Here is a 27,297-nt window from a genome sequence, read left to right as displayed (position 1 = left end):
TGCGATTAGACGATGTTATAGATGAGCTTCTCTTGAGCGTCATCGTAGAATGTGCACGACTTGTCCGCGTAGAAGCCAGACTTCTCGTCGATCGGTGTGAACATGATCGACGCGTTGAAGAGCGTGGGCGACATTGGCGCGATGAACGTGCGTAAGCGAGCAATCGACCTCCGGCTCAGTGAATCGCGATTGATCAGTCGCTGTCGATCGCCTTGCTCTTGAGCTTGCGGATTATTGCGATTGGCTGCAACACTGTATAGTGCGACGCCGGTTACGATAGTAGCCAAACTGATGGCTCGATCATCGGTCAGTTGCTCATCAAAGGCCTTTATGCCGATCAGTGTCTGAAGGATAGTACGAATGATCGTGGCGGTGAGCTGGTATGTAGACACATTGATCTTGCTCGAGAATGCGCTGATCATCGCGGTCACGAAAGCGCAGAGACCACATGTCATCGTGCCTAGCAAGAAGACATTGAGCTGATGGCCTCCTTCGAGATACATTTCGCGAGCGACTGCATATTCCATGTTGACCAGAAGTAGAGGCGCCATGGCGGCAGCGCAGAACAGGTTGCCAAAGTAGACAGTCTCGAGACCAGTCAGACCTGCGTGACGTAGCTTGCGCTTGAGATTGACCGTTTGGTATGCAGTCAGCGTCGAGCTGGCGAGGCCGAGCCCTATGGCGAACGATTGAACATTGACGGGCCGGGCGTACGTCCCTGATATATATCCGGCTGATACTATTGATGCACCTAGAACGGCTAGTGTCGAGTATCGTACCGGCAGTCGTCTTGCGCCCGTCATTGTTTGTGCGCTCACTGAGCTCACATCAGAGCCGAAGACGGCCAGAGTGAGTGTCAGGGGTAGCGTGAGACCACGCGCAATCTGAAAGTAGCCAAGATCGACCGCTTGAAGGCAAAACGTGTTGGCGAGCAGCGTTAGCAGACTGCAGATCACTGACGGGGTCATCGTCTCAAATGCCGATTTTGTGATAGCCGGCAGCTTTATCCGACCAGTCAAAGCGAGTCCTTTCATGAGCATTGCAGGGATGAGTAGCTGGCCAAAGAGAAATGTAAATGGGACATTAGTGCGGGTGAGGACCCATTTGCTTGCAACGATCATCTGCTCGACGAAATGAGCTGACTGCTAGCCTTTTGATGCTCGGTGCTTACTAAGAGAGCAGCACAAAGGTGCAATGCAACAGCTGCGCTCGATAAGAGTCGCCCGCGTCGGCTGATCTCACATTCGGCGGCATGATCGGGCGGCACAGCGCTCGGGCGCTTGTTCACCGGCCTATCACGAGATGCCACGGAGCTGTATGCCGAGGAGTTGCGCCCCGCTTTCAGGCGAAGGCTGATGGGCGAGTCCGAGTCGGATACTGACGAGTCAGAGTCAATGGCAGACGAGGACTGCGGGTAGTGAGCCGAGTTGAATTTGCCAGTTCGCACATTAGGATAGTAAGGGCTGCGTGACACTGATACTGGTCGGGTAGTCTTTCCTGCTGCAAGCGTCTGCTCGCGCAAGAACGATTTGCCAAAGTCGCTTCTATATGATGGCCGCTGCAGGGGACTGCCCGGGGCAGCCTGACCGAAGAAAGTCGCTCGGGTAGGTGAGCCCGTAGATTGAGTGCGCCCGAGCTCGGCGGGTAGGGCGAGCCTGGAGCCTTCGTCGCTTGCAATGGGCAGGCACTGAGCAGTCGGCGCGACGACCGGTGATGAATATGAGAATGCCAGGGCCTCTGCCTTGGGAGCTGATGCCATGGTTGTCCACCTAGAGCACGCGCTGCGGTCTTCTACCTCGTCAAAGCAGCTCGAGCGCAAGCGACACTAGCAGGCGTCTTTATAACATGACCTGTTGACAAAGCAGGTCGACAGCCTAACCAAAAGCAAAGTCGGTCCCAGGAGGAGCTGTGCCTAGTCAGTCGCCGATCGGTCGAGAAGCTGTGGCAATTTATCGAGGCCTGGCTGGTTTACTGCCCTTATGGGCTCTGCCCCAGATTGATCGTCGGCTCCTGACAGTTTGGTCTGCCTGTTCTGGGCAGTCAATTGATTTTTATTTAACCTTGGCTCGTCCGAAAAAGGAAGGTGAGCGCTCACCTGGGCCCCTGCAGCTTTGCACGCAAGTCAATCTGTGTCAGACGTGTCTGCTGTAGCTGGATGCAGTTTGACAGAATGGGTTGCGCTGGGTACTCAGCGCTTGGGCGCAAGCCGCTATCCCCGAGTGCTCCAATGTGCTGCACGAGAGAGGGAGCTCGACGGAGGAGGTGGACATTCCGTGCACCTTGCCCGTCTCTTTTGTAGCTCTTCGCGGCGGCCATGCTCCATGATCATGCAACCGTAGTGCTGGACTCGACGATCTTGCTAGGTACGAGGCTTGTTAGACGACCAGCGATGCGGGAGCAATTTTACTCTCCAATTTCATTAACGCGCCCATCCCGAGATGTTCTACCAACGTGGAAAAGTCATAGCGCGTCAAGCCTCGCTCGTCATCTATATTGCAATCGAACATTCAGAATCATCTTTCAGAGCGTTGGATGGCCATATCGCGCTTGAGCGCAAGACACAAACGCGGCATAGCTCCATGTGAGATCCCGTGCTCCTGCCGGTGCGCCGCTATCCCTGAAAAAGTCTCGATTTCATTAAGCAGGGCTTCGGAGAGAATGGAAAGATCACGCACCGATGATACTGCTCTGATAGAGATCCGTTCGGGTATGACGTGAAGTGCTGGACTGTTCGCAAGTAGGCGTCCGCTTTCCTCACCAGACCCTTGACAAACGTTTGCGAGGCTGCTGAGCTGGGCAACAAGATGGCTCCCGGCTGTATGCGTGCATTCTTGACGGCGTGAAGGAAAATGTCTTGCGCAAAGGGTGCAGAGACAGATGTGATCGTGAGTGCTTCTGAAGAGTGTGCGATGTCGTTTGCGAGTTTGTACAGATATTCGGCTGCGCCAAGGGTAGCGAGATGCCATGCATGCCCGACCGTTTGGCCTAGGGTGCCGTATGTGCCATTGTAGACATCTTCTGGATATCTGCCAATGGCAAGACCTCTCACCTTGCCACTCGGAGGCTGCAGCAAGTCTGGCGCGTTGATCTTGTAGATTGATCTGAATGACTCTGTGACGAGATAGTGCGTCGACATGATCCGATCACTTCGAATCGGATATGAGCTCGAAGGGGCGTGGTTGACGGCAAGGATGTTTGCAATATCGAGCCACGAGTGCTTGCCATGATCGCTCGCCCAGTCTAAGCTGGCTAGCAAGTAGCGCTTGTCTGGATACCAGAATTGGGCAAGCTTCTTTTCTAATTTTTGTGCTTGCTCGCAGTAGAATCTGCAAGCTTTTGCATCTCCGAGTCGCTCTGCCAATCCTGCGCCGTCTCTGAGAGCACGCTGTGATACCAGCAGCGTGAAGAAGTGTGCGCCTTTGACTTCCTCCCACAGGTCGAAACCGACTGATTGCCAGTAGTGCGCCACATACTCAAGGTCAGCCTTGATGAGTGATTGGCTGGGAAATTTGCCATCGTAGAGCTTCTCCTTGACGTAGTCCACGTCGAGACCACTGTTCGAGTTGTTGTGCACTGGTCGGTTCAGCAGATGATGCGCCACAGCTGTCATGACGGTCGCGCGCAGAGCAGGACCGTCTCTTTGTGGTCGGCCCCATGGTCCTGCAAAAGCCGAGCCGTTGACGTGAAATTTGACCTCTCCTAAGCCGCCCGTCGCAAAGCCGCCAGAAGGCGTCTGCTCGTGCTGCATCTTGATCTGCTCGTCCGCCACTCGCCTGATCAGCAGCTCGAGACGCGACCACTCTCTGCTTGCTGGTAGATCCCGTCCACTGGCTGCAGGATCCGTCTCTATCCAACGCTGGACAACCGACTTGAGTACGAGGGCAGTGTCGCGGGTCCATTGGTACCAGTAGTCCGGAAGCTCTGTCGAAGGGGAAGCGACCATACAGCCCGCGTCTGTTCCTTCTCTGTTGAAGTTGTCGAGCAGACCCTTCCAGGAGGTCTCGGCTTGTTTATTGACCCAGGCATCCAGAGAAGTGTCTCTACTATTCTTGAAGACATCAGAGCCGCTTCCGCTATCACTATTTGGAGAAGAGCGGGTAAGACTGTTTCGAAGTGTCTGGAGCGAGACAGCAACTGCAAGGAACGCCAGCGCCAGCCATTGCAAAGGCGGGACACTGCGCTTGCGAGGCACAGTCACCGGCTGAACGACGACGACATCGTCGACTTTGGAGTCGCTCATGCAGGACTAGGCGGCGGCGCGTGGCAAGTTCGCGGTAGAGGCAATCTCGATCGTGAGAGATTTTGGCTGCTGCCGTTGACCGCGACAACGCAAAGGGCGCCTTGAGCTTGCCTCGACCAGGCTTACTGAGCCACGCAACGGTCGCATCGACAGCCTCTACGCTCAGTCGAGCTCCGCCTGTAGCGTTCGCAGCGCTATAGGCGCGTTCGCTCTTCCACATTGACGGCGACACGTCGACGCTTTGTCGAGCTCATTGTACCTCGTGAGTGGCCTGCAATTCGCAAGCACGATTCGTCCGAGCTTTGGTGGCTCATGCGATAGCCTTGTGCATAGGCAACCGCCCGCAGGCCACGCGCGTACCGCTGGACAGCTTGCTATCCAGCACCTCACGCGTTGCACCTCAGCAACGTAGCCTGACAAGCCAACATGACGCTCGTCAGCCTTCCTCGGACGGCGACTCTCGCATGGTCGCCCAACAGTACTTCTGCCTCCAAGCCGATAGCAGGTGCAAAGTCTACCCCAAGTCGTGTTGCCGGCTTGCCCTTGCTTGCAACAGGCACGGTCTCGGGCGCTGTGGATGATCAATTCTCGAACGAGTCTATCCTTGAGATCTGGTCGCCTTTCTATGAAGGGCCTTCTAGCAAGTCCGGCTCCGTACAAGCGCCCCAGAAACGCCAGGACACGGATCATAAGATCTTGGGCAAGGTTGCTGCCTCCTCTCGGTATGCCTCAATTCCTCCTCGGTCGCACGAGCTCATGCCTCGTCGTCAGGTTCAACAAGATAGTATGGACAGCGCCAATCGCACAACGACCCAAGGGCGTCATTGCCGCGGGCATGGACTCGGGCGAACTGGCCGTATGGGACCCATCGCTCATTCTCAATGGCAAATCGTAAGGACGCCAGAGATCAGCGGAAGCCCACTGCTGATGACGTACGCGCACCACAGGACTGACAGCATGATCTACAAGACCACTCACCATACCGGACCAATCAAAGGCTTGTCGTCAAATCCATCGGCCCCTCACCTTCTAGCGTCGGGCTCGATCGCCTCTGAAATTTACATTTGGGATTTGACATCCTCCCCACTCAAGCCATACTCGCCGGGTGCAAGATCGCGCAATCTCGACGACATCACCTCGCTCGCCTGGAATAACAAAGTGCCTCACGTACTCGCGTCAGGCAGCAATACTGGCTATACCGTCGTCTGGGATCTCAAGGGCAAGAAGGAGGTCGTCTCACTCGCCTTCAATGCTGCAGCGCAAGGCCAGCCACAAGGAGGACCGATGCAATCTGCACCCAATAGTCGCTCGGGCATCTCCGCAGTAGTATGGCATCCTGACAATGTGCGCTGCTTATCATGTGATCTGCATACGCTGACGCTAGGACAAATGCTATGCGTAGGCCACGAAATTGATCACAGCGAGCGACGATGACGTGAATCCGATCATCATGGTTTGGGATCTGCGTCATTCTCGTGCGCCAGAAAAGGTGCGTACAGATTCTTCTACACGGGAACATAGCTGATCTTGCAGCAGATCCTGACCGGGCATGACAAGGGTGTGCTCAGCTTGTCGTGGTGCAAGTCAGATCCCGAATTGCTGCTTTCATCTGGCAAGGATAACCGCACACTTTGCTGGAATCCAGAATCGGGCGAGATCGTCGGCGAGCTGCCGCGCTCGAACAACTGGTCGTTCGAAGCCCAATGGTGTCCATTCAATCCGTTCTTGCTCGCGACGGCTTCCTTTGATGGCATCATTGGCGTGCATTCGCTCCAGTCGACAGCGCCTGCTGAACAAGACCCAATCAACGATCCTGCGCAGCACATCAATGACGAAGATATTTTCGATACAAACAACATATCGCTCGCCCAGTCTGCTCATCCTGGCGTAAGCCTCACGCAACCCCCTGCTTGGCTGAAGCGACCTGCAAGCGCGACGTTTGGCTTCGGCGGCAAGCTCGTCCAAGTCAAAGCAAGTCCGGCGCCTGCACAAGTACCACAAGTGCCCGGCCAGCCTCCACAACCGAAGCGGCCTCATCTCTCGATGGTCACAATCAGTCAGATTGTCACAGAGAAAGAGATCATTGAGCGCGCGCTCAAGCTGGAGACCGCCATAGATGAGGACAGCCTGGCAGAATATTGTCAAGCACGAGCTCGCGAGTCTGCAGGCTCGACGATCTTGACGGACGCAACGTCTGACAAGACAGTCAAGGATAGCATCAAATCTGACCTCGTTTCATGGCGTCTGCTCTCGACACTCTTTCGCGCAGACTCACGCGACGAGCTTGTCACCTTGCTCGGGTTCTCAAAGGAAGAAGTGAAGGGCAAAGTCGAAGCTGCGGTGCAGTCATTACGTACGCGTCTCGACCAGGGCCGGAACGGGTCGTCCACCGTTGCAGGATCCGAGCTGGGCGACAATGATAGTGGCTCTGTAGCTCGTGAGCCCCTCGTCAGCTTTGCTGCAGATCAAAGGCACGACGAAGCACTGTCAGGCTCATCAGAAGGGGAAGCTGCCGCAGCTGTCAATCGCGGTAACTCTGTCTCAGAAGCAACGCCTTCGGAAGCTCCGAGTCTAAGCATGGGCACGGATACTACCAAGCCAAGCGAAGGTGACTCTGAAGTGACCGAGCCAAGTCTGTTCGGCGATGACCCTGTACAACCTGGCACGCCTGGACATGGAAACGCTGCAGATGACTTTTACGCGCAGATCGGAACGGGCCGACCGCATACGCTGCTCGATCGAAATTTCGGCCGAGAGAGTGCTGTTGGAGGCTCTTCCATCGCTGCCACTGCTGGCTCACGACCCTCATCTATCGCATCGGAAGCGCTAAAGCCTACTACCTTCAACATTTATCCATCTGGCGAGTCAGATGCCGATCGGCTAATCACCCGCGCCGTCGTGCTCGGCGATTTCGACAGCGCTGTTGCTCTCTGCCTTACATCCGATCGTTTCGCAGATGCACTCTTGCTGGCATTCCGCGGCGGACCCGACCTTCTTGCCCGCACACAGAAAGCCTACTTCGAGCGACATACCACCAGCTTGCCTTACCTGCGCTTGTTCCAGTCAATTGTTCTTGACGATCTCACCGACGTCGTGCAAAATGCCGATCTGACAGAATGGCAAGAGATCTTTGTCGTTCTGTGCACATTTGCGCGCGCAGACGAGTATGCCAGCTTGACAGAGCAACTCGGCCAGCGTCTAGAGTTTCAATCGCAGGTCGAAGAAGGATCAATTGCAGCAGCGAAAGATCATAGGAAGAACGCAGTCTTGTGCTACCTCGCATCTGGAAAGCTGGAGAAGGTTGTGTCGATCTGGGCGCAAGAGATGAAAGAGGAAGAGGAAGCAGCATTGAAGCCCTCTGTCCTCAGTGTAGGCAGCGATTCTCGCTATGCCCTTCATGCCAAGGCACTGCAGACCTTCATCGAAAAAGTCACGATCTTCCAGCGGGCGGTCAAATATGTCGATGCAGATCTCTCGTTGGCCACAAGTGCCCCCGTCGAAGGCGTAGAGAGAACATACAAGCTTGCGTCGCTTTACGACCGATATGCAGAATACGCTCAGATACTGGCAGCGCAAGGCCTTGTGACTACGGCTGTCAAGATCGTGGCACAGGTGCCTGCCGACTACAACGGCAAAGGCGATATCGACGCCGCGACCGTTCGCTCGGTGCTTTTGGATGCGACTGGGCAGGCTTCGGGTGCTGCTCGCCCATCTACCGCGGCTGTAGCTCAGCAGTACTCATCTGCGCCTCGTGCTCAGCCTGTCACGGCAGCCTTACAGTCGAGCTACGCGGCTTCCTCTTACGCTTCTGCGATGCCAGCTGGACAGCAGCAGCTTTATCAGCAGCCTGCACAGCCTCGCGCGCCAATGCAGCAACAGCAGCAGAACCCTCATTATGACCCGTACGCCCAAGCCACGACGACGTATGCACCACCGCAGAATACACAGCCTCAAAATCCGTACAGCATGCAGGCCTCTCAGTCTGCATCGTACGCTCCGACTATGCAGATGTCGAATCCTTATGCCATGCCTCAGCAACAGCCTGGGCAGTTCATGCAGCCTGCGAGCATGGGCAATGTGCAGAGCGCAAAGCCTGTGCTGCCACCGCCGCCTCCGAAGCGAGAAGAGGGCGCTTGGAACGATGTGCCGACGGTAGCACCAAAGCGAACAGCATCCGCTGCGGCGTCACGTCAGGCGGCGCCGATAATGTCGCCTTTCCCTCATTCCGGCCCAATGTCACCCTCTGTCTCATCCTTCGGCGCTCCAAGCTATCTTCAGGGACAGCAGCAGAGCATGCCACCGCCGCCACCTCCCAGCAGAGGTGCAATGCGCCCGCAGGCTTCACAAGTCGGACCACCACCACCAAAGGGCGCTATGCAGCATTCGCAGCCCAACGGTGCGCCTCAATACGGTCAGGCGCCTCAGCAATCACAGATGCACTTGCAACAGCAACAGAGCCAGCAATCTGGCCCACCAATGCAGCGTGATCCTTACGCGCCTCCAATCAATGGGATGCAAGGCAATGCTGCTCTACCGCCGCAAGGCCCGAGTATGCGCATGCAGGGTCCGCCGCCGCCGCCGCCTCAACAGCAGCCTGTCGGACCACCACCCCCTCGAAGAGAATCTTCAAACGCCTACGGACCGCCACCGCCCGCAGCCATTTCTTCAGGTCCGTCTACGATGGCCCGTCCTGGTTCTGTGCCACCTGCGGCGTATCAGCCTAGCCCATACGATCCTCCGGCTGGCACTGTACCAAATTCTGCCCCGACAGCGCGAGGGCCTCAACAGAATGGCGGTCAATTCGCACCGCCTCCTACCGGCTTCCGACCTCCGCCAGGTCAGCAACCTGTTCCAATGCAGGGACCGCCTCGTCCTGCTTCTATCGTCAACCAGCAGGGACCACGCGCGACGCCGCCACCTCAAGCTCGTCCTGAGCCGCCCAAACCCAAGTATCGTACGTGCCTGCGTCGGATAATGACTAAGGCTAAGCATGCCAGCAGCTCCCGGCGATCGAAGCCATATACCGGATTACAGCAAGCCGATCTTTGCGAGCCTTGATGTAAGACTCAAGCGGTTGATTGGAACCCAGGTGAGCACTGTCTGTCTCGCATCATACGTCTCTGATGCCCCACTCAGTCTTTGCCGAAGAAGGTGCAAGATGATACGATCAAGCGCATGCTCGTCCTCTTTGATGCTCTCAATTGCGATACAATCTCGCGTCCGACCGTCGACAAGCTCGCGGAAATCATTAGGAGTACGCTATCATCCCATGAAGCTCACTTTGACTTGACGCGTGCGTTACAGCACTCGAAGCAGGGGACGCGAACAAGGCGCTACAGCTCCATCTCGAGCTCCTCAGCAGTGTCAACCAGACGGAAGATATCGGACCATGGATGCCAGCACTCAAGTTGATCATCCGAAGCAGTGGACCGTAGGCCAAACCATGCATGACTTTGTCTGGCTCCCTCTTCCTCTCTGCGTTTCAACCAGCTCTGCATGAAGATGAGCCTATGCCGTCAAGACGGAATCGTGCGTAATGGAGGGTAGTGTCTGCTGAGAGGTCAATCCAGCTGCACATGCGGTCAAGTGTGTGAATGGTGAGTGACGCATGCGATGGCAGGAGCTGATGATCTCAGATATCCTGCTCACAACTCATCAGCAGTGCAGCGTGATGTTTGCGTGTATGCAAAGGTGTGCATGAAGTCGCCTGCACTCTTTCCCTCGAAGCTGAGACACGGACACGAGTGAGACGATCTGATACCTCGCCACTCTCTCCCAACAAATACTTCGACTCGTCTTCATCGTCCGCCGGAGAGCCTCGTCCATCTGGCGCTGGACTCATTAGCTTATCGCTAACCTCTCCAACATCGTGTATTTACCCGGCCTTGTCGATAGAAGCTTGTGAATGTCAGTCTTCTAGNGACATCACAGACTGCGAGCAGACTCTCTGTTGCCTCCGCAAGGCCAGCATTGCTAGGCTGTCTGCTGAGGATAGATGGGCAGGCGGGATGTGGGGACCACGCGTGTTTCGTGGGACTGCCGAATCCTTCACGATCGGTCGCGTTCGCAGGCTCGCAGCGGACGATAAAACGCGCCCAAATATTTTGCTATACCGCGCAAGAAATGGCCGACAAATCGCCTTTCTGTCGANNTNATCAGGTNAGTTCTCTCTNTGTGAGNAGGCGAGAAAAGAGAGGGAAGCCTGTGGNAGGCGAGCGATGGATNCGCGNTGATCTGAGCNGAANTCTCTAATATGCGGTGACCNGAGAGCGAGTCGCTTAAGGATAGAGAGATGCAAAGGATCGACCGAGATAGCCGCCTTCGACTCGCCCGACTTCACCCTTCGTCGCTCGGCAAGTCAGGACGGGAGCGAGCGTACTGCGATAATGCCTNAACANGCGAGCGGGCGCTCCCTCCAGTCCTGGTCAGTCATCTCTTTTGCTGAGCTCTCGAGTGACATCGCTAATGCTCGGCCTGCTCTGCGGGTCTCTGGTTGCCCGAAACGTGCGACGATGATCACTTTGACCCTCACAACTCGCGCGACGCTCTCAGATACCGTGTCAATTCTGTTTCCCTCAGGTGGTCCAGCGAGCAATATTGCAGCTTGTCCTTCAATGAACAACCTACTTTCTGGGATTGTGCCCGTGATTTTCAGCTGTGCCTTAGCCTGCGATATCCATCTCGCAGACGATTTTGATATGGCTTGTGCAGCCGCCTTGCTGAGACGGATACTGAGACCTGCCCTTGAACGCCATCACTCAAATGTGGAATGCCTTGAGACGCGACTTCGATCAGATACCCCCAGGCCTAGAGGTATCCGCTTGACTCGAGGCCAACATCCTGTGCCGTCTTGAGCCTGCCTGGACGGACGACTCTCCGCATCCGCTGTCGTCATCGGTGATCGATGATCGAACGCGCGCTCCGTGCAGCCTGATCATGGAGATCCGGAGATCGCTCTAGGTAGACGCTGGCTGCACTGACCAGCTCGACTGATTGCATAGTACCATGCCGCCCAAGAAGTCAGGTGCTACCAAGCGAAAGACCGACAATGCGGACGCAGCTCCCAACGGCAAGAAAAGCAAGACGAGCAGCCGGAGCAGCGCACGAACCAATGCGCCATCCTCTGATCCTGTCAAGACGCTCAATTTCTTGCTATCGGACAAAGCACTCGACTTGGCAACACCGCCAGAGGAAAAGGAAGATATTTCCAAGCAAGACGGGGCAGCTTACAAGACCTATCGAACGCCTGATCTGTCGCCCTTTGAAGAACTTGTCTGCGCAAGCCTACTGAGCAAGCCGATCGATCACCGCTTGGGCAGTCGTAGCATCCGAACGCTCCTCAATGCGCCTTTCAGCTTCAATACACCGGGTCAGATCGTCGAGGCCGGCGAGGACAAGCTTCGAGAGAGCTTAGACACTGCGCGTACACAACATCGCCAAAAGACCGCAGCGCAGCTACTCGAGATTGCGACCGTCATCAAAGACAAGTATGCCAAAGACGGCAGCGACGACTCGCTTGAAGGGTTACGCAAGGCAGCGGATAGCAAGCCTGAAGAGATCAAGAAGCTGCTCAAGGAGATCAAAGGCATCGGCGAAGGAGGCGTCAACATCCTCTTTCGTCGCCTGCAAATACACTTTGAGGAGCTCTATCCGACCGCGGACGACCGAGCACTCTCGGCTGCCTCGACGCTATTCGGGCTGCCTTCTGAGCCTGACAAGCTGCGCGAAGTGATCAAAACTAATATCAACGATCTCGACACCTCAGATATCAAAGGATCTGGTGATTTGCTGGAGCGCAAAGTGTTTGCTCGCGTCCTCGATCGTGCAATAGGCATCGAGATCGAAGGCAAGGGTGACGAGGCCAAAGAATGCATCTAGCTTGACCTCGTTGATTACTCGTATCCGTAACATGTCATTATCTCAAGCTAGAGGCAATCTGTGTGCTTGATGCGGTAAGATGCTGAAGCTTGCGCACGCTAAGCAACCGGTGTAGCTTTGGTTCTCGCAAAGCCGACACGTCGCGTCGTTGACTCTTCGTCCAGAATGACATAGAGCTTCGTCAAGCTGTACGCACCGAAGATCTGAATACCGGAATCGCTGCCAGAGGTAGTGATGTATGCCCAAGCGCTGCCTCGCGGTGTCAGACTATAGCAGCACGAGGAAGAGTTAGCGCACAAATGAGGATCCAGACCGGCGTTTTTGACAAAGGCTGGAGGTAGCAGCAGCTCTTTGCCGGGTATGGTGAACTTTTGTCCTTCTAGGGTAAAGTCAAGCGCAGGAATCGAGTCGATATTGTCCAACGGAATCTTAGGCATAGGAGCCTGCTTGTCGATGACGGCGCCTTTGATCTGACTGAACCACTTGTGGAAGACGCTTTCGTACAGGACGGTTAGAGTCGTGCCGCTATCTCTGTCATCAGCAGATCAGGCTCAGCTTAAAGCCCTGCACGACAACGAAGGGACTCGCATGATAGTCCACGCGCGGTTCTTGTTGCTCTTGAGTAGACCAAAGCTTGGCAATTCGAGTGAGACTGCCCACCACAGAGCCTGGCCTTTTTCTGTTTGGTAGATCGGCAGAGTGTTTGACCAAGTGATCTCGCTCGTCAAGACCGAAGAATCGAACCCGCCAAAGGTGACTGCGCCTGCATCGACAGTCTGCTCCGTGTCAATCAGATCGTACGCGTGGAATCCGAGACCAATGATGTTCGCCGGAAGAGTGCCAGCTTTGACGAGCTCGCTGAGGACGGGGGCGATCTGTTTCGAGCCAGGCGCAGGATTTGAGATGAGTCCTACACGAATGGTCAGAACGCGGTCCGCTGATCGGTCGAGCATACCTTGAAGGTCTAGCTGTGGCCCAAGACCAATCAAGCCATTTGACTTTCTCGGGCTTGTCACACCCGGCCTCACTTCGCCAGCAACATAGATCTTGGCGGGCGTCATGCCCGAGCCGTAAAAGGAGAACGTATCGACGACGAAAGTGCCCGAAGCTGTCGTGTTATCGCCAAAGAGCTCGGTGAATTGGTACTGAGTCTGCTGAGCGGTCTTGCTAGGCGTGTAAGGATGTACGAAAGTAACGGAGCTACCGCTGTTGTCTCCCTCGAGTCAGGAGTTGTTTGCGAGCAGAAGCCGGTCAGCTCACCTGTCGAGCAAACAGCCAGTATAGACCTGATCGCCTACTTGGACAGAAGTGTAGTAGCCCGAGGCGCCACCGGTGAAGATGGGTATGGTCTTGCCCGCTTGAAGCGCTTCATTGCGTTGAAGTGTTTGGCCGACAAAGTTGGGTGAGATATGCCTGTTGACGGTCAGCTTGAGGGGGGAGGCTGCTCGCGTTGCTGCAATCAGCGCAGCGCAATAGATCGAACGAGCGAGCATGGTGCGGCTCGAGTTTGGCGGCGAATGAGCGGCGCAAGGTTATAAGCGCGCGCGACCGAAGCCAGAGCGACGGCGTGTCAGACTGACACTGGGACCAGCTGGTGCTGCGACGCCATAACGATGTTGGTTCTGGCGGATGTTACTCGTCTTGCGCTCCGTGAGGCAAGTCACATAACGCTTGGTAATGATTAACGGGGGGTGACGACACCAAAGCTGACGGAGCAGACGTCGGCATTCGCCTCATTGGGAGTTGTTGAAGACTATGAAGATAGCGAATGTGCGATGCATGCACCTCTGCTGATCGGCGCACGCTTGGACGCAGAACCATCGAGGATCGACGTGGAGCACGATCGAGTCGCGCTAGTCAGCTGACAAGCGCTGACAGCGCTGACAGACGTCGCGTGTCGCGTCTATTCAGCACATACTTCAGCATGTTATGGGCCGCATCACTCAGGCATTCATAGACCCATCGAGCTCGCCAGCATGTCATTGCTTTGTACTGAGATCAGTCCTCCTTATGCGCAGGCCATGCTCAGGGGAGTCTAGTTGCATGTACAAAGTTCACATTCCATACTAAGCAGGCGAGTACTTCGTCTTTGCGAAGCCAAGGCGAGGCACGGCCGAGCTGGCATCGAGAATGACGCTGATGTACGTCAGCGAGTATGTGCCTAGAATTTGCATGCCCGCATCCGAGCCCGTCGATTGCACGTAGCTGTCATGTCCGCATCAGATATTTCAAACAAAGCCACGCGTAAGCTCACGACCAGAGGTACGCTGGGTTAAGATTGAAGCCAGACACGACGGCATCACCGACGAGGAGCGCTTGACCAGAGACAGTGAATGTCTTGCCTTCTATGGTCCAATCGAGAGCCGGAATCTTTGCAAGTGACGTCTTTGGAATCTGCGTTGCGCCGGCTGTAGCGTTGTAGAATGCTCCCGGGATCTTGGCCAACCAGCTGGTGGGATATCAGTCAGTGGTACCGCAGTACGTGACTGCTTACGTCTTGAAAGGCGTTTCGAATATTTGGGTATACGTTGTACCTGAATCGATCAAAGTGAATGCTTTGTTGGCGTTGGTCTTGAGCAGCCCGAGCGAAGGAAGCTCAACCGAAGCGGCCCAATACTCGATGATCTTCCCATCTAGACCCTTCAAGCCGGGCAGTCGGGGCGTATACGTGATGGGCGAGGTGAGGAAAGTAGTATCGATAGCGCCCAGGCTCATTGCACCACCATCGGTTGACTCGCCGATAAAGCCATCGGGTATGAACTTGAGCTGGATCAGATTAGCTGGAATGATCTTCTGCACTGCAAGCTGGGCGGGTATGGTACCGATGTGCTGTGTGCCGGCATTAATCAAGACAGTCGAGAGATCTTGCTCAGTGCCCATGGAGAAAATGCCATTCTTGTCGTTCGGACTGCTCATCTCGGTCAGCTCAGCAAAGGCCAACAGCAAGACCTTACATTGGCGCAGTTCTTGTCTTGCTGGGATAGCCACCGAAAGCGAGCTTTGACTTGATACCGCCAAACTCGACTTGATCCTCCCAAATCGTACCTGTCGCGACGCTGCCATCTGCAAACGTCTGCACTGCCTCTCAGCATGCTAATGAAGCATCGCTGGATGCAGCGAACCTCTTTGAAGGTTACACCCGTATTGGTCGCGGTGGACGAGCCGGTGTAAGCTAGGCGCGCTGAGTGTTAAGGACCATGATAGCGACAGAGGGCAAGCTTACGCGAGACGACTGTCTGCATTGTCAGCACTCGCCAAAGATAAAGCGATGAGACGCACAGGTCACGGCTGAGCCAGTGTCGATCAACAAGTTGGTGTACTTTGTCGCCCCGATGGTCAGGTCCAGGTAGAACCCGTTGATCTCCCATCTGGGCTAGCATCAAGAGCAGAAGCGGTCATGGCCGAGAAGGGCATACGTATCAACGGCCACATTGGTACGCTTGCGTAGCCTTTCGTTGAGCAAACCATCCTGCGTGAGCTTGCGTTTGACTGGTATCTCCAGGCCGCGGTGTGGAGGTAGGGCGAAAGCCGAAGAGACCAACAGTGCACCGACGAGTCCGAGCATATCGAGCAGTGTGGGACCCATCAGTCATCATTCGTTTTATAGTACGTTGCTGACGGAAGCTAGGCGATGCAAACAGGCGGAAGGGGTAGCAACGGCGCGTTTGGGTCGACAAGCCCGCCCGTCCGGTTGCCGACACGATCTATCGGTCAGCATGTTCGTCATTCTGATTGTGCTTGCATGGTTTGGTGCAGCGACCAATGCGCAGAGCTCTAAGCTCGTCGGTGAGTTGGCAATCACTGGCTTGCTTAGGAGGGCTGATGGGGTAGGGATGCCCAATACCGGACCGGGCTGGTACCAGATCATGGGTAGTAAGGACTGCAACATCCTGTCACAGTGGACAGCCTGCTCGACGACCAACCTGATGTGTAGCAAGTGCGTGTACAGAGAGGTCGTTGATTGAATGCGCTCAATCAGATCGGCAGTGGCATCACGCGCGACCATACCGGCACGTCGGTCGTCTGCGCCGATTCGACCTACGTCACTTGCCATCAGACGAATGCACCCAGATGTCCGTACAACGGCTAAGTCGAGCGTTGTAGCGTCTCGGCAGGATTGGATCACATGGGTTCGTTCGCGAAAGACCACGTGAGCGAGCCGACATTGCCATTGGCGACGTCCTGAGTCGTTGCGAGAGCATCGAAAGCCTGCTGAGACATCAGCGCGAGTTCGACTTGATGGGTCTACATACTCCGAGGGTCAAGAGGATGCGAGGACAGCCGGATGAGGCTTCAGCGGTGCCAAAGTGACATCCATCTGCAACATGTCCCTGAGCAGTCTTGCCATTGGCCGTGATGATGACGCTCTTGCCACAGTTGGAAGCAGCGGCAGGGTTGCTGCGCTTAAAAGATGAGCTGTGTCTGACCGCAGTCTAAGAGACGCACATCCAACCACCGGTAGTAGCACCTGCAGCGCTACCTGACCAGAGGCAAGCAGCAACGTCTGACGACTTGTAGGTACCACAAGCACCGGGACCGCTCTGCTGGCTGTTGAGCCAGCGCTTTGATGTGTCGGGCACGAAAGCTTACAGGCTCAGGAAGGTAGCCCACTGCCGTTGTGTTGTAAGAGGCGGGCAGAGAGCCTTGGGATGCGTAGTAGGTGTAGCATTGTCTGCACGAGCATGAGTCCTCGTCAGACTGACGCGCGCACACGACTGACGAATGGATCTGAGCGTTGATGCAAGTGGCGACGATGATGGTGACGGCAAGCGAGCTGAGCATCTTGGGTGCGAGTCAACAAAAAGAGACGAAGGGAAGGAAGATGCGAGGCTGTGAGTGAGTTCAGAGGCAGCACCAGAGGGCGTCCGTGCCTACGCGCGTCGTGAAGCATGAACAAGGGCGATAAGGCGACGGAGTCTCGACGACGACTCTGGATACGGTCGTCCCTCCCCGTCTTCAGCCTCTCTGCCTTGCTACTGACATATCCGACTACAGTGAGTGGCGTTCGATCGATGATGTCTAGCTTGCTGACCCTCACCGACAGAGATGATCGCCAAGACATTGACGATCTTTGGGCTTTGCAGCATCGCACTGGCCGACTTGGTGAAGACGCCCGTGTCGCACGAAAAGCGTACAGAGCACACAGGATGCTACAAGTACTTCAAGCACCACCAGGGATCAGTCCCGGGTGGCACCAACGTCGCCACCATGACGCCCGCCTTCGTCCTCAAGACGAAGGACTCGCTGAACATTGCAGGCCCAGCAACGAAAAAGTCTGATCCTGGCGCTTGTAGCAAGTACTACGACAGCCAGACCGATCTCGGTGTCTGCCTCTGGAACGGTCTGGCCAGAGACGGCATCACGCCTCTCGATCGTTCGGGCTGGCTCAGCGGCGAGAAGACGAGCAACTGCCGAAAGATGGTCACCGTGACGACGAATGGAAAGACACTCGACCTGCCTGTCGTCGACGGATGCGCATTCCAGGCAGACGGTCATGCAGACGGATGTACTGATATCTGGTTCACCGTGGCTGCCTTCAACGAGCTGGCGACAGACGCCGAGAAGACGAGCGGTCACATCGCGCACGTCGAGTGGATGTGGAAGAGCAACTACAAGAAAGGTGGTTCGCTCCGCAATGCACCCGTGTAGATATACCCCGGATTGTGTTGTTCAGATGGAGTGCACGTATAGCTGCATCTTTCGATGCATCTGATGAGCCGCTCTGCCGTTCGCCGCTCGCCACAAATCAAACGCAACGCGTCACGTGCTGACGTGCTGCGGCAGTGCCGGCAGAACCGAGCCAGTCTGAGGGAGTACACCCTCTGGACTTGACCAGCATGGATCCTTCGGACCCTCTCGGGTCTGATGAAGAGACGATAGCAGATACAGACACGTTTCCGACGACTGCAAGACCGAGCGCAGTACAGCGGTCATCCACGATGGCATCAAGTCAGGAGGACATCTGTAGAGTCTGTAGAGCACCGAGTGAGCCTGACGATCCCCTCTATCAGCCTTGTCGATGTAGCGGATCGATCAGACATGTTCATCAAGGATGCCTCGTCGAATGGCTCTCACACTCCCACAAGGATCACTGTGAACTCTGCAATACGCCGTTCAAGTTTACATCGATCTATGCGACGGATATGCCGCCCGCAACAGCTCTGCCGCTGCGCATCATCGTCAGCAGAGCGGCAGTACATCTCCTCTACCTGGCCTTGTTCATCGCGCGCGCATTTGTCGTCCTTGGCATATGGCTCCTGGCAGTACCTCTCATTACAGAGTGGATCTGGACGCTCTTTTGGTGGTGCACACTGCCTGCGAGTGATCATGCCGGTCTGGACTCCACTGCATCGTCTCTGACGACGGTCGATTACACGCGCCTGCGCTCAGGCGACGATCGTTCGGCGTACGACCTCACGCTGTCGTGCCAAGGCGCAACAGATCTACCCCTCATCAGATTCGGTGGTGCCGCACTCCAGTTGGGCCTTATCAGGGCTCTCAAGCAGCCAGTTGCTCCAGCAACGGCCCGCTACCTCGAACGCGCATTGCCCCTTAGGGACGATACAGTGTCGAATTGGGTGTACGAACGAGCTGCCTCGGCCTTGAGAAGCGAAAGATATCCAGTCCTTGAAGCTGTACACAATGTGGTACAATCTGCTTGGCCTCACTTCAGCTTTTCGGACGTCAGCAACACGACGGGCTTCACGCCGTATACGGGGCCGTTGCAGAAGAATCACTTCCTTGCGCCTCTCGCAACGCGATACAGTCAATGCGCTGGGCTCGTATATCAAGTCAGGCTAGATCCTGCGCGATCAAATGACGATGGGCCTCTTGTGCCGCTCGAGGCGTCAAAGCGAATCTTCAGGCTGCCCGTGCCTTATTCGCCATGGTCAAGCGAGACCGGTCGCGCAGCGCCATGGCAAGGCGAGCTACGCATACACGACCTACAAGCCTGGAAAGTGCTTCGATCAATCTGGACACGCCACTTGAGCCACGCGGATACGCCGATATTGGCACCGTCCCATCGCGTCATGGTCAGCAGCAAGAGCCTTGGCTGGTTCAAGCGACAGGACTTTGAATCCATCAAACCAGTCCTCAAGCGACTCGGCAAAGAGGCCTTCAAGGGGCAGATCATCGCCGCCGCCATCGTCATTGCCTTCATCCTCGTCTTTCTCTTGCGCGAATGGGTCATGCAGAACGCGCCCCTGCCAGAACCGAACGAGGCTATAGCGCTAGCTGTACCACCTCTACCTACCCAAGACGATGCGGCATGGGTCGACGAGGAGACACTCGATGGTGAAGAGATAGACGACGATGCGCAGCAAGACTGGACCGATGCGCGGCCTCATACACGTTTACATCGTCGCGAGCCAGATGCTCTGCGTGGGGCGGCTGCTCGGCCTGTGCGTTGGGTACCCGCTCCTCCGCCCCCTCAACCGCCCCGAGGCATATTTCAAGAACAGGATGATGACGATCATCCCTTCGTCGAGGCGGATGAAGACGCTGAAGAGGATGCATTCGACGGCGAACGTTTCGACGAGCTCGAAGGATTGCTCGAAGCGGTCGGTATGCGTGGAAGGTCAGCGAGCCTTTTCTACTCCATGTCTGCCGTGCTGACAATCGCTTGTTAGTCTGATCGTGCTTTTCCAAAACGCAGCTCTGATCGTTTTAGCCATGATGTTTGCACTCTCGCTGACGGTCTGGCTACCTTATCTGGCTGGCAACATGGCATGGACATTCAGGAGTATACCCTTGCAGGCCGTCTCCGCACCGATACGTGCAGTCAAGACGCTGACAGATCCCGTCGTCCGACTTGTCCTCAAGCTGTCAGCAAAATCATGGCCGCTTCTGTCGAATAGTCAAACATGGCAGCGACACATTGTGCCTCTGATACGTCAGCATACGCTTGCAAACGACACATCGAGCGACATCAAGCAGAGCTACTACTCCCTTCGCGAGGCTCTGCACAGTCAAAGCCTCGTCGATCCTGTCATTGATGCCGTGTGCAGTCCTTCTGTGATAGGACGGCTCAGTTGCGTCGCGCTCGGCCACGCCTCTATCATAACGCTAGGTCTCATCGCCATCTTCGTCTTGCCGAGTGTGACTACACGGATGTTGCGCCAAGAAGTCATCAAGACGATCACGCAAGCGCTACAGCTGTGGAAAGTAACCATGTTCATCATCGTCGAACTCTTCGTCTTTCCCTTGCTCTGCGGCTGCCTCATGAACGCATGCAGCGTACCTCTGATAGCAGGCTCGACTCTGACATCTCGGGCAAGGATGTTCTTGCTGGCACCTTGCACCGCGACTTTCTTGACCTGGTTGGCCGGTACTTGCCTGATGTATACCTTTGCGCTTTGGATCGATCTCTGTCGAGTCACCTTCAGAGAGGGCGTTCTATGGTTCATCAAGGATCCGTCGGATCCAGCGGCGCATCCGATCAAAGACATCCTCACTGCTTCGACATTGACCCAGATCGGCAAGCTCATCAAGAGCGCGCTGCTATATGCTATTGTCATCTTGCTTGTCATTGGCTGCCCCGTCTACGCCCTACAAGCCATAGGAATTCTGCCTTTGCGGATGGACAGTGCCTTGTCGATGACGAGCGGACCAGTTGATTACCTGTTCGTATACGCCCTCGTCCCGCCCACCATCAAGCTTTGCAGGCCACGCAGTAAAGTATGGCGACTTTTCGTCGCTTGGTGCAAACTTACAGCGCATCAACTGCGCCTTTCGTCCTTCCTCTTTGGCAAACGCCGGCCGGATGAAGAAGTCAGTCATGCACGAGGAGACTCATGGCAGCGTCTGTGGCGGACACATGCAGCCCGACCGTCGACAGACACGAGCTCTGCTCCCCGACCGAGTGGCCATCTCGCTCGAGTACCAGCTTCAGATATCGTCAAGGTCGTCAAAGGCCGCAAGATGGTCATACTCGTCGACGAAGCGTCCCAGCCTCTCGAACCTCGCAACATCGCGCACGTAGAGGCCCAGAATCACGATGCTGGCACGGCAAACCACTTTACTGTGGTCTACCTTCCGCCGCAATTCTATCAGCGTGTCTTCCTGTTCGGCTACTTGCTATGGCTGACGGGTAGCATCGCTTTCACGACTGCTCTCGTCGTACCATGTCAGTGCCCCTCTGCGGTCATCCTACAGAGCTAACTTTGCAGCCTTTCACAGTGCTTACCGGTCGTTTAGCGGGCGAGATCTTGTTTGGCCGACAAGTGCACGACGCACACGCTCTTCTCCTAGGTATCTACCTAGTGCTCGGCGTCTACGGGTTAGCGACTGCGACGGCCCGAGCCGTTCAGTCTCACCGCTCGACAGATCTGTCGCCCACGGCCCTTGCACATTCTCTGCGGCGAGGACTGGGTGTGATCTACTTCGGCGTCGTCGCGAGCTTCATCATGCCCGTGCTCATGGCAATCTGCACACGCACTATTCTAGCGACTGTCGTTGCACGGTCATCGTCTGGCGCACTCGTTGTCGAGATCACGCTTCTGCGCGCATGGACGGAAGGGGCCATCACATTGGCGTTCTTGTGGGCATACGAGGAGCGATTCGGCCTCAAGCCGTTCGTGCCGCGTCATGTCAGGATAACAGTATGTCTTTGTTCATACAAGCTCGACTGAAGCTGAACAATGCTTACAGGCTCACAACGCGCTCTATCACGATGAAGGACGGGGCTACGTCAAGACGATGCTTCTCCTCAACGAGAACTTGATCGCGCCGCTCTTCACCAGTATGCTCGGCATGGTCGCTGCACCCGCCATCATCGCCAGCGCACTTGCTCATCTCTACCCGACGCACGCTCAAGGCATCACCTCGTCCGTGTACAAACTTGCCGGAGGCCTGCTTTCGGCTCATCTTGTCTCGCGCTCAATGTCAAAGTACGCCAAGATGTGGCTAGCACGAATCAAAGATGAGGTCTATCTGGTCGACCGCCGCCTTCGGAACTTTGGCGATGACTCTCCTGATACCGAAGTGAGCCAAACACTGTTCTCTCGCCCAGCTCTGGCCGCCACACCCGTTGGGCCAGAGAATCTCCTGCCACATGATGGGCAGGATCCCGAACTATTCATCTGATCATCTGTCTAGATCGCTCGCAAAGTGCAGTGTAAATGTTGTACATGCATTACAAGGTCGAACAACAACTGACAGAGGGAGAAGAGGTATAGCCTCGCGTTTAAGCAAGCGAGGTGATTGCTTTTGGGTCGAGTGGACGACCGTCTGGACCGATGCCGTTCTTGCGTAGATGCTGCTGATGCCTTATCAGGCGAGCTTGATCGAACGTGCAGCCTCGGCCGTCCATGATCCGTCTGACTTCCTCCAGCGCGGCTTCGTCCAGTCCCGCTCGCGGATCAGAGCCATCCACATTGCCGCTCAGATCAAACTCGGCAGACGTGTAGCCTTGCTCGAGGGCGGATTCGAAGGAGCTGACGGGGGCATAGTGCTTCAGCCGGCTCTGCAATGATGGCGGGAGAGCGAGCAGGAGCCTGCCTCGATAGTAGTAGATGGCTGCCCGTACACGGTCAGCCTGCGCATTCTGTCGCAAAGCCGTCGGCCTACCCAACACCAGCAGCAATGCGAGACCGACGGCAGAGAGCGTATAGAAGGCCATGACGCTTGGCTGACAGCAAGCGCTGAGAGCTCGAGGCTCGCTCGAATTGGCAACGAGACGACGACGCGCGGAATTGCGTCACTGCTTCGAACGGCTGATGGTCTTGCAGGACAAGCACGGCGCAAAGGCGTCCTATCTGGCCAAGAAGCGCAAAGGTCTGCTCGCTGCCAAGCCAGAGCCGACGCTCGGGGGCAGCTGGGGTCAAAGGGGCGTAGATCGAGGACGGAGACGAGGACTGCTGGAATCGACAGATGCAGGCACGACAGACGAGCTCGATGGTGAGGGCGTGACGTCCCAAGGGCTACAGTATGATGAGGTGGATGGGGACGATTCGAACGAAGAGTCTGACGATGAGAACGCTCAGCATAGACCGAGAATCACGCCGATCAAGCAGCGGGTACCTGCTGGTCCAGACAGCGACCTGACAGAGGAAGAGATCGAAGAGCAAGAAGCCTTGCGACAGCATGAAGAAGCCGAGCTCGCCGCTTTCGTTGCCAAGCAGCGCTCCCAAGAAAGTCAGGCCGACAGCCCGCCCGAGCCAAAAGAGGAGACTGTCACCTTTGAGCGTCATGGTGGTGCGTCACATGAACGCAGAGGGATAGATCGAATACGACATGACGCAAAGGGCAAAGCGATACGATTGGATGACCCATCGGAGCACGCCGAGCTGGGCACACAGCGAGACGAGCATGCAGCGTTTCAGCAGCTCAAGGAACGCTTTGAAGCCGGTGGAGCCTACACGCCTTCCAATGCCGATCTGACAGCTCGTGAAAAGCGTGGCAAGCTGCCTCAATTCAATTTGAGGCCAGATACTGTTAAGCACGACGACCATCGTGACCTACTGAATGGCGATGACCAGCTTGACGATCTGCTAGCCGGCGCAACGCTTGATGATAGCGAGCCGTCCAGTGCACCAGAGCGAGAGGAACCTCGTCAGACTGTTGCATCTGCTTCTGCGTCAACCCGTTCGGACAGAGCGGACGATGCCTGGCTTGATAACCTGCTCAGCGATCCCTCTGCAACATTCGCACGTCGAAAGGCATAGATCGGTCAGCAACCCATGTCGCTTGTAATCTTACAACAGCCTGCATTGCATCGTGAGTGTGTAAAGTGTGACGTGACTCGTCAGAGCTCGAAATCCCAGCTCGTTGGGTCTTGTGGGTCGTGATTCATAACGCGTGCATATTCGAGCAAGAGTCGATAAGTGTAGGCTTGCATGTCTTCCATTCTCCACTGCACAGTCCTGCATCAGCCCTATCCCACGCTCATCAGCGGGCAACGAGGGACGTACGTGTTGCTCAGCCCATGCCTTGCCTTGCGCGGCGATCTGCTGGGCGAGCGCTTCGTGATGATCATTACCGCTAAGGTCGCCGGTGAAAAAGGCCATGATGTCGTAGACATCTTCTAGATCGACCTTGACGGGTATATAGTGATACCAGGGCATGATACGGCCATTGTACCATTCCGGAAAGATCGTGCTCTTGAGCACGAGCGCATTCGAAGACATCAGCCGATGGAATCGACCTGACCAGCCGTTGCCATCTGTATCGAATACAAACCTGCTCACAGGTCAGATGAAGGAGAGGACAGTCTAGAAGCAGGCATACTTGTACAGATTCGCTTCACTCGGTCCCATGCTGTCTTCGAAACGGTAGTCGCGCTTCAATATCGCGCAAGTGCCATCGCCGTGCTGCTTTAGGCATCAGCTTTGCTCATATCAATCTGCGACATGCTCACGTTGCACTGTGTCGGTTCGCCTGCAAAGGCGACATCAAGAAAAGCAGTATTGAGCGCATGCGAAGAAGCAACAGTCTGCCTGAGCCGCCCCGATCCGTCTGCCCATCGCAATGTCGCGTTCCTCGAGCCGTCCATGCCGAGTGCGACCAGGCGAGCGCGCTGGCTACTCTTCCAGAGCGTGCCCTTGCTGTGGTCAGCTCCCGTCGACGATCCTCGCCAGAGCATGGAGTCATACGGTTTCTCATCCCACGGTGGATCATCTCCCACTCTGCTGCCGAATTGCTCGAGCGGCGTAGCGAGAAGATCAGAGTGCATGGACGTCTTCGAGAAGGAGAAGAGGGGGTACAGGCGTGCAGGTCCGGGGCCTTGCCAAGCTGTAAAGCCGTGTTTGTACTGTTGCTCGGGATGAAGGCAGAGATCCATAGCGCGCTCGTGCTGCCAGATAAAGCTAGGTGACTGCATGAATGCCTGGCTATCCGATGTGCCCATGAGAGCCTTTCGCAAGGGGGCGCCCACCGCACAAGCACGATGCCAGCCGGGAAAGTCGGCAGTGTCATGTACATCGTCGGCGTGTAGAGGCGCAAGCTTACTGCCTGTACGCGCAGTCAAGAGATGCCTCTGACGAGCTTCGCCGGGTATCAAGATGGACGGTCCGTCGTGTACAGAGTAGTTGATATCAAGATCTGGCAGACCGTCAACAAAAGGCTCCATGAGACCCGCTTGATCTTCTGCGCGAGAATGCTGCCTCTCTGGTCCAGTGACCGCCTTGATCTCGCCCTGTCGTATGCGGATCGTGAAAAGAGACTGTGAGAATGGGCTGCTCCGATCTCCAGACAATTCGTCTGATCGTTTGCGCAGGGTGTGAGCAGGCAGAGCTTGGAATGGCTCAATATCGCGCTGAATATTGTCATATTCGTCAATGAGGATCACGTCGCGAGCGATTGCGAAGCGATACCACCTATCGAACCCTCGTGGGGGCGCTCGCTTATATCGCCGTCGATATTCTGTGACCGCTTCCGAGAGTGACTTGCTTTGTCGCGACAAGAGGCTGTCCCATTCGCGTTCAGCGCGCTCTATGAGATACAGTATCGGATGGCGTATGTTTGCAGGATTGTTGGCTGCCGTCTGGAAAGATCGCTGAGCATGCGCGGCATCCTCGATGGAAGGATCGACTTCACTCGGGATATTGGGGAAATAGAGCAGGCCGTTACCGTCAAGTATGTAGTCGTCGATAGGCTCTGAGCTGGGCGGCAAGACGGGCAGCACACTGTCACGCTCTCGGCTGGTCAAGCTGGGTATGGCTGGCTCCTCCTCGCCTTCTATTGGCTGCAGCACTCGATCGAGTATCGCCTGTGCTTTTTGAAGCCGAGCCGCCTCTTTCCTCGACGTGCCGAGGACGAAATCTACAAGTGCCCAGCTCTTGACGGGCGCATACTTGCTCTCGTTCGGATCTGTGAAGCTCGTGATGCCCTCGTCCGGACTCGATATGTAGGGCGAGATGAGGATGCCAAGCGTGAACACGCTGAGGAGCAATAACACTCTCTGTCCCGGTCCGAGCAACAACCAGACCAGTACATTCCTTCGCGTGAGGGCCGATCGTCGTCTGGGTGCTATCCCCGGCGGTGGAGAGCCTGCCTTGGCTCGGTAGACGCTGCCAAGGTATCCTTTGCTCCATCCTAGTCCCAGACCAGATGCCGTCTTGTCAGACATCCGCCGACGTTGCGCCGCCGATACTGGTGAGCCCGCATTGCTGGGCTCCGGCAGCAGCGGCACATTGGTGGGGCCAAACGTTGCCCTCCTCATCTCATCCCGATACGACTCGTGGCTCTTTCTGTCCTCAAGCGAAGACAACCACGACGCGTCGTGCCGGTCGCGCTTGCAAGCTTTCGTCAAACTTAAAGCTTCAAGCTTGATCAAGCTTCAAGGTATTTCATTTGAGGCTGCGGATGCAATCGTATCCACAACTCCTCTGCTCGCGCTGTTCTCAGATGGGCTGATCGAGCCACTTCCATTCGAGCTTGGCGATCTCTGACTTTTCAGCTTCCTCCTTTGTCGCCAGCTTGTTGAAGGCAGCGATCGTGGTCCATACCTGGATGTTGTCAGCGTGCTTGATGCAATGCTGATCAGAGCACATACCTGAGGGCAGCCCGACTTGAAGTCTTTGGCATACAGCCCGCAGCCATCGACGACCGTTGCTACGACTTCGGCGCCGTTGGCAGCGTTCTTGATGCTTACCTTCTTGCCTGTTGTAGTGCACAATGAGTACAAGTGCTACCAGAGGCGAGAGGTACGTACCGCAGTTCTCAGAGACAGAGCCAGACAGCCAGCCGGACGCCGCAGGGTCAGCTCCGTTGCCAGCTGCACGAAAGGTCAGCCCATGCCTCGTATTTGAAGAGAAGACATACTGCCCGACCAGAGGCAAGCTCCGATGATCTCTGTCGAGTCGTAGTAATGGCCGCAAATTCCCGGAGAGTCCTGTTCGTCAGCGTCAGCTCATTCTCATGTCGTGAGTAGAGGCTGCCAACATTGACTGTCTTGGGGCCAAGGATGTCCTTGCTGCTATGCTTGTCATTGAAGTATTTGACCGCACCGCTAGAGATGCTGAAGTGTGCGCCCTTCTCTGTCTCGTATGCATAGCAACCGCTGACCCGCCAATCTCTCAGCGAAGGAAGGGATCAGTCGTAGGCATTGATACCTGTGGAATGCATCCTTCTTGGCGTGGAGGTGGGGCGTTGCGAGGGCAGCAGAAGCAAGAGCAGCGAAGACGAAGGAGGTGGTCAGCATTTTGTATGGCTTGGTCGATGGAGGTGATAGCCAACGA

At 55.9% G+C, this 27,297-nt stretch overlaps 16 protein-coding genes across 16 annotated transcripts; 6 read left to right on the top strand and 10 right to left on the bottom strand.

Annotated features, from left to right (window-relative positions):
• Nucleotides 1-5: 5 nt before the first annotated feature.
• Nucleotides 6-1,759, bottom strand: L969DRAFT_93340 (uncharacterized protein; the record flags this gene model as incomplete). Its single annotated transcript, XM_014713922.1, has 2 exons — nt 6-1,121; nt 1,172-1,759. The coding sequence occupies 2 exons, from the start codon at nt 1,757-1,759 to the stop codon at nt 6-8; spliced, it is 1,704 nt and encodes a 567-aa protein (XP_014569408.1).
• Nucleotides 1,760-1,912: 153 nt separating this feature from the next.
• Nucleotides 1,913-2,316, bottom strand: L969DRAFT_93339 (uncharacterized protein; the record flags this gene model as incomplete). The annotated part of the gene is made up of 2 exons (XM_014713921.1): nt 1,913-2,027; nt 2,096-2,316. 2 exons carry the CDS (start codon nt 2,314-2,316, stop codon nt 1,913-1,915), a joined length of 336 nt encoding a protein of 111 aa, XP_014569407.1.
• Nucleotides 2,317-2,520: 204 nt separating this feature from the next.
• Nucleotides 2,521-4,240, bottom strand: L969DRAFT_16167 (glycoside hydrolase family 15 protein; the record flags this gene model as incomplete). Its single annotated transcript, XM_014713551.1, has 2 exons — nt 2,521-2,617; nt 2,676-4,240. The coding sequence occupies 2 exons, from the start codon at nt 4,238-4,240 to the stop codon at nt 2,521-2,523; spliced, it is 1,662 nt and encodes a 553-aa protein (XP_014569037.1).
• A 71-nt stretch (nt 4,241-4,311) lies between these two features.
• Nucleotides 4,312-9,678, top strand: L969DRAFT_86032 (uncharacterized protein; the record flags this gene model as incomplete). The annotated part of the gene is made up of 9 exons (XM_014713920.1): nt 4,312-4,502; nt 4,574-4,962; nt 5,012-5,131; nt 5,188-5,584; nt 5,643-5,729; nt 5,777-9,194; nt 9,241-9,329; nt 9,377-9,494; nt 9,545-9,678. Exons 2-9 carry the CDS (start codon nt 4,667-4,669, stop codon nt 9,673-9,675), a joined length of 4,656 nt encoding a protein of 1,551 aa, XP_014569406.1. The 5' UTR covers nt 4,312-4,502; nt 4,574-4,666.
• A 70-nt stretch (nt 9,679-9,748) lies between these two features.
• On the bottom strand, nt 9,749-11,178 carry L969DRAFT_93336 (uncharacterized protein; the record flags this gene model as incomplete). The annotated part of the gene is made up of 5 exons (XM_014713919.1): nt 9,749-9,810; nt 9,890-10,066; nt 10,120-10,156; nt 10,773-10,870; nt 11,040-11,178. 5 exons carry the CDS (start codon nt 11,176-11,178, stop codon nt 9,749-9,751), a joined length of 513 nt encoding a protein of 170 aa, XP_014569405.1.
• Nucleotides 11,179-11,245: 67 nt separating this feature from the next.
• L969DRAFT_16165 (uncharacterized protein) lies at nt 11,246-12,118 on the top strand (the record flags this gene model as incomplete). Its single annotated transcript, XM_014713550.1, has 1 exon — nt 11,246-12,118. One exon carries the CDS (start codon nt 11,246-11,248, stop codon nt 12,116-12,118), a length of 873 nt encoding a protein of 290 aa, XP_014569036.1.
• A 49-nt stretch (nt 12,119-12,167) lies between these two features.
• On the bottom strand, nt 12,168-13,741 carry L969DRAFT_356325 (uncharacterized protein). Its single transcript, XM_014713918.1, has 4 exons — nt 13,379-13,741; nt 13,074-13,324; nt 12,707-13,028; nt 12,168-12,649 (listed from the first exon to the last, which is right to left on the bottom strand). The coding sequence occupies exons 1-4, from the start codon at nt 13,609-13,611 to the stop codon at nt 12,217-12,219; spliced, it is 1,239 nt and encodes a 412-aa protein (XP_014569404.1). The 5' UTR covers nt 13,612-13,741; the 3' UTR covers nt 12,168-12,216.
• A 443-nt stretch (nt 13,742-14,184) lies between these two features.
• Nucleotides 14,185-15,704, bottom strand: L969DRAFT_16163 (uncharacterized protein; the record flags this gene model as incomplete). The annotated part of the gene is made up of 8 exons (XM_014713549.1): nt 14,185-14,323; nt 14,373-14,567; nt 14,613-15,026; nt 15,073-15,191; nt 15,241-15,290; nt 15,342-15,350; nt 15,398-15,486; nt 15,535-15,704. The coding sequence occupies 8 exons, from the start codon at nt 15,702-15,704 to the stop codon at nt 14,185-14,187; spliced, it is 1,185 nt and encodes a 394-aa protein (XP_014569035.1).
• A 130-nt stretch (nt 15,705-15,834) lies between these two features.
• On the top strand, nt 15,835-16,208 carry L969DRAFT_46383 (uncharacterized protein; the record flags this gene model as incomplete). The annotated part of the gene is made up of 2 exons (XM_014713917.1): nt 15,835-16,055; nt 16,106-16,208. The coding sequence occupies 2 exons, from the start codon at nt 15,835-15,837 to the stop codon at nt 16,206-16,208; spliced, it is 324 nt and encodes a 107-aa protein (XP_014569403.1).
• Nucleotides 15,973-17,004, bottom strand: L969DRAFT_355970 (uncharacterized protein). The gene is made up of 5 exons (XM_014713916.1): nt 16,839-17,004; nt 16,709-16,790; nt 16,565-16,659; nt 16,372-16,516; nt 15,973-16,327 (listed from the first exon to the last, which is right to left on the bottom strand). Exons 1-5 carry the CDS (start codon nt 16,898-16,900, stop codon nt 16,241-16,243), a joined length of 471 nt encoding a protein of 156 aa, XP_014569402.1. The 5' UTR covers nt 16,901-17,004; the 3' UTR covers nt 15,973-16,240.
• A 160-nt stretch (nt 17,005-17,164) lies between these two features.
• L969DRAFT_46035 (uncharacterized protein) lies at nt 17,165-17,767 on the top strand (the record flags this gene model as incomplete). The annotated part of the gene is made up of 1 exon (XM_014713915.1): nt 17,165-17,767. One exon carries the CDS (start codon nt 17,165-17,167, stop codon nt 17,765-17,767), a length of 603 nt encoding a protein of 200 aa, XP_014569401.1.
• Nucleotides 17,768-17,883: 116 nt separating this feature from the next.
• L969DRAFT_355896 (uncharacterized protein) lies at nt 17,884-22,289 on the top strand. Its single transcript, XM_014713914.1, has 4 exons — nt 17,884-19,697; nt 19,750-21,245; nt 21,299-21,720; nt 21,770-22,289. The coding sequence occupies exons 1-4, from the start codon at nt 17,956-17,958 to the stop codon at nt 22,202-22,204; spliced, it is 4,095 nt and encodes a 1,364-aa protein (XP_014569400.1). The 5' UTR covers nt 17,884-17,955; the 3' UTR covers nt 22,205-22,289.
• On the bottom strand, nt 22,255-23,027 carry L969DRAFT_355921 (uncharacterized protein). Its single transcript, XM_014713913.1, has 3 exons — nt 23,001-23,027; nt 22,688-22,947; nt 22,255-22,636 (listed from the first exon to the last, which is right to left on the bottom strand). Exons 2-3 carry the CDS (start codon nt 22,737-22,739, stop codon nt 22,305-22,307), a joined length of 384 nt encoding a protein of 127 aa, XP_014569399.1. The 5' UTR covers nt 22,740-22,947; nt 23,001-23,027; the 3' UTR covers nt 22,255-22,304.
• On the top strand, nt 22,715-23,972 carry L969DRAFT_86023 (uncharacterized protein). The gene has a single exon (XM_014713912.1). The coding sequence runs from the start codon at nt 22,837-22,839 to the stop codon at nt 23,782-23,784; it is 948 nt and encodes a 315-aa protein (XP_014569398.1). The 5' UTR covers nt 22,715-22,836; the 3' UTR covers nt 23,785-23,972.
• L969DRAFT_16157 (glycosyltransferase family 90 protein) lies at nt 23,865-26,279 on the bottom strand (the record flags this gene model as incomplete). Its single annotated transcript, XM_014713548.1, has 4 exons — nt 23,865-23,972; nt 24,031-24,298; nt 24,347-24,429; nt 24,477-26,279. The coding sequence occupies 4 exons, from the start codon at nt 26,277-26,279 to the stop codon at nt 23,865-23,867; spliced, it is 2,262 nt and encodes a 753-aa protein (XP_014569034.1).
• Nucleotides 26,280-26,460: 181 nt separating this feature from the next.
• L969DRAFT_45883 (uncharacterized protein) lies at nt 26,461-27,260 on the bottom strand (the record flags this gene model as incomplete). The annotated part of the gene is made up of 6 exons (XM_014713911.1): nt 26,461-26,565; nt 26,613-26,719; nt 26,772-26,834; nt 26,882-26,951; nt 27,002-27,119; nt 27,172-27,260. 6 exons carry the CDS (start codon nt 27,258-27,260, stop codon nt 26,461-26,463), a joined length of 552 nt encoding a protein of 183 aa, XP_014569397.1.
• Nucleotides 27,261-27,297: the final 37 nt, after the last annotated feature.

The sequence above is a fragment of the Mixia osmundae genome (assembly GCF_000708205.1).
Source record: "Mixia osmundae IAM 14324 unplaced genomic scaffold scaffold_3, whole genome shotgun sequence".
NCBI lineage: Eukaryota > Fungi > Basidiomycota > Mixiomycetes > Mixiales > Mixiaceae > Mixia > Mixia osmundae.
Note: the sequence above shows the minus strand (reverse complement) of the source record. Positions and strands in the feature narration are given on the sequence as shown.